The following is a 6,692-nucleotide window of genomic DNA, read 5'->3' on the forward strand; positions in this document are numbered from 1 at the left end:
GAGGGATGGATCAGAATGGATGGAGGGATGAATGGTTGGATGATAGATGGATGGATGGATAGATAGATAATTGGATGGATGGATGGATGGATGGTTGGTTGGATGTTTGATGCATGGATGAATGAATAGATAGATCGTTGTATGGTTGGATGGTGGATGGATTGTTGAATGGTTGGATGGATGGATGGATGGATGGATTGTTGAATGGATGGAGGGATGGATCATAGAATGGATGGAGGGATGAATGGTTGGATGTTAGATGGATGGATGGATCACGGAATGGATGGAGGGATGAATGGTTGGATGTTAGATGGATGGATGGATCATAGAATGGATGGAGGGACGAATGGTTGGATGTTAGATGGATGGATGGAGGGATGGATCATGGAATGGATGGAGGGGTGAATGGTTGGATGGATGGATGGATGGAGGGATGGATCACGGAATGGATGGAGGGGTGAATGGTTGGATGGATGGATGGATCGTTGAATGGAAGGAGGGATGGATGGATGGATCATAGAATGGATGGAGGGATGAGTGGTTGGATAATAGATGGATGGATGGATGGGATGAATGGATGGATGGGTGGATCGTTGGATGGATGGATGTATGGACAGATGCATGGATGGATGGATGTATGGACAGATGCATGGATGGATGGATCATTGAATAAATGGTTGGATGGATGTTAGATGAATGGATAGATGGATCGTTGAATGGATTGAGGGTTGGCTGGCTGGATGCATGGATGAATGAATGAATGGATGGTGGATTGATAGATAAATGGATAGTTTACAAAGTTTGTTATTTGTATTCTTTATTATTATTTTTTATAAGTTTTGTACGATAGATAGATAGATAGATAGATAGATAGATAGATAGATAGATAGATAGATAGATAGATAGATAGATAGATAGATAGATAGATAGATAGATAGATAGATAGATAGATAGATAGATAGATAGATAGATAGATAGATAGATAGATAGATAGATAGATAGATAGATAGATAGATAGATAGATAGATAGATGGGTGTGTGTGTGTGTGTGTATATATATATATATATATATAATTAATTTATATTTATTACTTTTATACATTTGTACATTTATACATTTTATGACAGTTTAGCACATTTCACTCTAAATTCTTGTTTGAGTTTATTATGGATTGTTGACGTGACATCATTCCCAGTGCATTATGGGAATTACACACTCTTAAGGCCTGTTTACACAAAGGATGATAACTATAACGATAAAGATATCGTTCTAAAAATCGTTCTAAATGTCAAAGAATAGCAGAGTTCACACCACAATTATAACGATAAGGGCACAGAGGAACGATATCGTCAGAATCACTTTCAGAAAGGTTTTTTCCAGCTGAAGAGCTATAAAAACATTGACAGCCAATCAGAATCCATCCTGATTTAAAGAGCCGGAGTATTTAAATAACTAAATTTATGAATTGGTGTGGATGAATTATATTTATATGTTATTGAATGTGTATTGTATTTTATATGTTTTTTGGGGATATTTTGTATTATTTTGTTGTTCATATTTTCAAATGCATTGTTGCTTGAGTCAATGAGTTCATGTTGTGCTTCATCTTGTAGCTTGTTGGTTTGGATCAACTCAAGGCTGGGAATTATTGAAAATAAAAGGAATGAATGGGGAAAATAATGTGCTGTAAATGTAGACGCTCACTGTTGTGCTGTGGGTGTGGGGAACTCAAACCCTCCGGCTCAGTCTCGGGTTAGCTAACACGCCACCGCCTCACCCTGATTAGCACACAGGAGACGGCCGCTAGCGTCTCAGGTAGTAGCGCTGCATATCGCTTTACCAGAGGTTAAGAGGGTTGTATTTAAACAAGAAAAGCAGCGTCTGAGGTGTTCCCGTCTGTCATATAATCAATCAAACTCAAGTGTATTTACCTCACAGGTGGATGGAATTACACCTGCATCAAAACTGCAACCGCTTCAGCTGAAATCAGATAACGCACCGCGCGTTAAAGACATGACTCCTCTCATTATCAATGCTTATTTACGCTCGTCATTTGCTCTCCGTCAACTCAACCTTTTACAAGAATAACAAAAGCACGAAGAGAAGAAACATCTGTGCATGTGTGCTGATGCAACAATTAAAGTCACATTAAATCAAAATGGACTTGATTGGCTTTCACAGTCACGACGCATCAGTGCGTGTTAGTCGAAAGAACAAATATTTGCTTACATAATCTTTCATCAAAATGAGACTTTGCATAAGTTAATCCTGTTTGCTTTAAACTCTTCCATCTCAGAGTTGATCTTTGTGTCTGAACATCTCACATGTCTCGTGTTATGATCTTCCGGGTGATATCATTCCGTTTTAAAGCTGATTGTTGCCTTATTTTGATTGAAAGCCATGTAAGAAAACTACAAAAACTATTGAAACTAGTGTCAATCAAAAACATTCATTGATTGTGCATTATTGCTGATTTTGTTTGTCATTTTCTCACAGCGCTGTTGTTAACTGATACTATTAAAATAACTTTTGTTAATTGAAATAAACATGAACTATAATACTGTAGTCGTGTTAAATCGAGTAATCTCACATCTAACATGAAAGTTTGTTTATATAGTGTGCGTGTGTGTGCGTGCGTATGCGTTCGTGTGTGGGCGTGTGCTTGTGTGTGCGCTTGTGTGTGTGCGTGTTCTTGCGTGTGTGTGTGTGCGTGTTCTTGCGTGTATGCGTGCGTGTACTTGCGTGTGTGCGTGCGTAAGCATTGTGCGCGTGTGTGTGCGTGCGTACGCATCCGTGCGTGTGTGCGCGCATGCGTGCGTAAGCGTTCGTGTGTGCGGTTGCGTGTGTGTGCGTGCGGTTGCGTGTGTGTGTGTGCATGTGCTTGTGTGTGTGCTTGCGTGTGCGTGTGTGCGTACGCGTTCGTGCGTGCGTGCGGTTGCGTGTGTGTGCCTGGGGGGTGCCATTTTTTTTAAATGTTGCCTTAGCAACTAACTGAAATATATATTTTAATAAGTTTAAAACTTGAAGTAAGTTGAAGTGTTCATTAATAATGCTAAAATAATTTTTCTTTTTTTAAATAATAAAAATGACAAAAGCACATAAACTTACCAAAAGTTATCGACGAAGGAAAATCAGTGATGCGGCCTTTGCAAATTATGCGCCAAAACTATGGAACACGCTACCATTAGATATTAGGAAAGATAGTACACTTACCCCCGGTTTCACAGACAATGCTTAAGCTAGTCCTAGACTAAAATGCATGTTTGAGCTGTTTTAACTGAAAGAATCTTGCACTGACAAATCTTAAAATATGTCAGTGGCATTGTTTTGTCTCAAGATGCACACCAGTAATGTTTTTTTCTTGGGCACGTTTATAAAAGTTACTTAAATGTCCTAATTGAACTAAGGCCTAATCCTGGCTTAGTCTAAGCCCTGTCTGTGAAACCGGGCCTTAGTATTTTTAAAAGTAAGCTAAAACGTATCTTTTTATCTTGGCATTTAATTAGTTAGGCCTACTCCAAATTATGCTTATAATCAATTATGTCTTTTTAGTATTTCTTGTCAGATATGTGGTGTAATTATTATTATTATTATGTTTTTTTTCTCCCCTAATCATATGTTTTGTATTTTATTCTGTATGTTGCATTTGACCTTTTTTATTTTCTTATGTTTGATGGATATATTTTTATTGAACATGATTTTTATGTAAAGCACTTTGAACTGCATTATTTGCCTGATAAGTGCTTTATAAATAAAGTTTATCATTATTATTAAAACACAATTTAAATTAAAACTGAAAATATTAAAAATATTAATTAATACTGTAAAATATATGAATAATATATAAATTGCGAGATATAAACTCTCAATTCTGAGAAAACAATTGTGACTTTATATCGCAAATTATATACAAAACATGCGCATCAATGTTATTTTATTATTAATATATTTTATAGTATTCATTCATATTTTCTCAGAATTACAATTGCAAGTTACAAATATAATATAAAGTCAGAATTGCTAGATGTAAACTCACAATTGTGAGAAAAAAAGTGAGAATTGTGAGATAAAAAGTCGCAATTATCTGGGGTTTTTTTTATTCCATGGCCGAAACGAGCTTTCATATTAATGGTAGTTCAGATGTATTGTATTTATTAAAAAATAAATAAAAAAAAACATTCAATTGAATCAAAGTCTTTTTCTTTTTTTGTCTTGTATTAATAAACTTCTTCTGAAGGCAAGATTTCTGAAATCACTTAATGCACTTTGTCAAATGTTCCTGAAAATAATAACATATAAATAATACAAAAATATCATTGATGTTTATGAGCTTTTGGACTTTGTTCTGAAGGCCATTCAGTGGACGAGTCTTAGCACGTGACCAAACTTTATATCTTAATGGTTGCTGAGGTCTGCTTGATTTATGTAGGGATCATTGTTTTGCTTTAACATGAACTCAATGCGTGTGTGTGTGTGTGTGATCCTCATGCAGGTGTTTCCGGAGCTGAAGTTTAAATACGTGGAGGAAGAGCAGCCTGAGGATTTCTTCATCCCGTACGTCTGGTCTCTGGTCTTTAACTCTGGAGTCGGCCTGCACTGGAACTCTCAGGGCATCGAGCTGTTCAGCATGGACTCGCCCTGACGGAGGACGCGGGACGTCTGTGTGCGCGTGTGTGTGTGTGTGCGCTCGTATAGCTCAAGTGCCTACGTGCGGCTGGCGCGTCGTCATATCGAACCCCTGCGCTTCCGTCCTCGTCACACCATTCAAAGGGCAGGCAAACACGGACACCCACCGCCCGATGCACTGGATTCTGGGAATGGTACGATTTGGGGTTTCAGTCACAGGTCTGATGTAGCTAAAACACTTGAGTTGATTGTGATAATCATTTGCTTGTTTCCGTTTAGATTTATGGATGGGGTCACGTGTAGGGAAAATGAGTAAAACCCAAACATTTCGTGACTGAAGCGTGATGAACCATTAGGAGTGATTATTATTAATGAGCTGATTATTATGCACAGCTTCTTCACATATCACAATATATAGTAAATTACAATAATATTTGACCATTTCTGGCTTGTTTTATATGTAGGATATGCTTTGCTGTTTTATATTAATTTATTTATTGTCACTATGTTTTGTTCATCGTCCCCGTTATATAATCTACATCTGAGCGCCTGCACAAAGATAAACCAAAACATTATATATATATATATATTCCCACCCGAGAAAGAATATTGCATTTAAGTGGTTTTCTAAGCATAAGAATAATAATACATATTTAGATACTTATGTAATAAAATACGCAGCAGTTTAGTGTATGATTTATGTGTATTATAGATTCAGGTAAATTGCATGTACATTATTGTATAGACAAATACACACTGCATTTGATGCATTTCCCAAGTTTTTGTTTTCATATATCTTTAGGTAGAGAGATAGAAAATGATGTAATTAATAGACCGGATGGGCAGATATTTCCCAGCGCCCCGTTACTGGAGATCATTTTGGGTCGTATTACGTCCCGGTTACATTACGTCACACACTCAAAGCTTAGAGGCGGTATTTATGGTTATGCTATTTTTCTTAATTTGCTCATTTTTGTGTTGTTGGGTGATTTTTTATTTACTTTGAATTTTATATTTAATGTTTCATTTGTATGATTAGTTGTATCTTGCATAGCTTTTTTTTTGTCTTTTTTTACATTAACATATTTATGTAAAAAGTAATGAGAAAGACTATTTAAAAAAAACAAAGAAAGAATATTAAAGTTTGTTTCGCTGTAAGTTTAGGTTGTTGGATATGAATTGGTGCGTGTTTACACATGAGATGAAACTGGATCAGGATTCACTTTTGTTTCAGATCCACCAATAATTTAAAACTACAGCTTGGTCTGACTGCGTCTTTGGGGAGTTTTGTTTGCATTATTAATTATGATTGTTTCAGATTCAGTCTTTCTACAGTGTGAAATACCACCAATAAAAACAACAAATCTCCAGTTCTAATCCTTGACGTTCTTGTGATTCATACGAGAGCTGGTGGGTCTGCTTGAATGCTTAAAACTGTTTATTGAAGAATATTTTGAAGTGTCTTTGGAGAGAATGAAAGTGAAAGAACCTCAGTCACTCTTGTGTGCTTTCCATTGCAGAAGAAATGAATCAATGAGTCAAAAACGCCCGTGAATGGAACATTTCTACAATGCCATCAGTAACTGAAAGCTGCGATGCTTCCTCCGCACATGTCAGTATAATCGCATACAGTGTGTGTCAGTGCAATATGAACAAAATATTACTTGATTGAGAGTGTCCAGTTATACTTCTTTGAATATTACCTTTCATGCTGTGCGTAATAGAGCGGTTTATGAATGTAAAGAGTCTGCAAAGTGCACAACGAATAAAGTTAACGTCTTCTGAAACAGAGATTCGATTATGAACTGCTAAAATGAGTCGACAGTAATTCCAGTCTCACTTCCTGTTACAAGCCTATGTAATCATCTGACCAATCAGAGCAGAGTAGACCAATCACAACAGACTGGGCTAGACCAATCAGAGCAGAGTAGGCTCATAGAGGGAGGGGTTTGGAGAGTCTGAATCTTCGAATAAACCGCTTTCAGGTTCTTTGAGAAAGAGCTGATGCTGCAATGTATATTATGAGAAATTAAAGTGTTTTTTGAGCTCAGATGCATGTAAACCT

At 36.7% G+C, this 6,692-nt stretch overlaps 1 protein-coding gene across 1 annotated transcript in view; it reads left to right on the plus strand.

Annotated features, from left to right (window-relative positions):
* The window catches only part of dym (dymeclin), a 115,004-nt gene extending 108,593 nt beyond the window's left edge, over positions 1–6,411 (plus strand). Inside the window, exon 17 of the mRNA XM_079834072.1 lies at positions 4,494–6,411. Within this exon, the coding sequence (XP_079690198.1) occupies positions 4,494–4,643 (150 nt within the window). The 3' untranslated portion in view covers positions 4,644–6,411. The remainder of the gene's footprint in view (positions 1–4,493) is intronic.
* Positions 6,412–6,692: the final 281 nt, after the last annotated feature.

This window comes from Gobio gobio (genome assembly GCF_949357685.1).
Source record: "Gobio gobio genome assembly, chromosome: 14".
Classification (NCBI taxonomy): Eukaryota; Metazoa; Chordata; class Actinopteri; order Cypriniformes; family Gobionidae; genus Gobio; species Gobio gobio.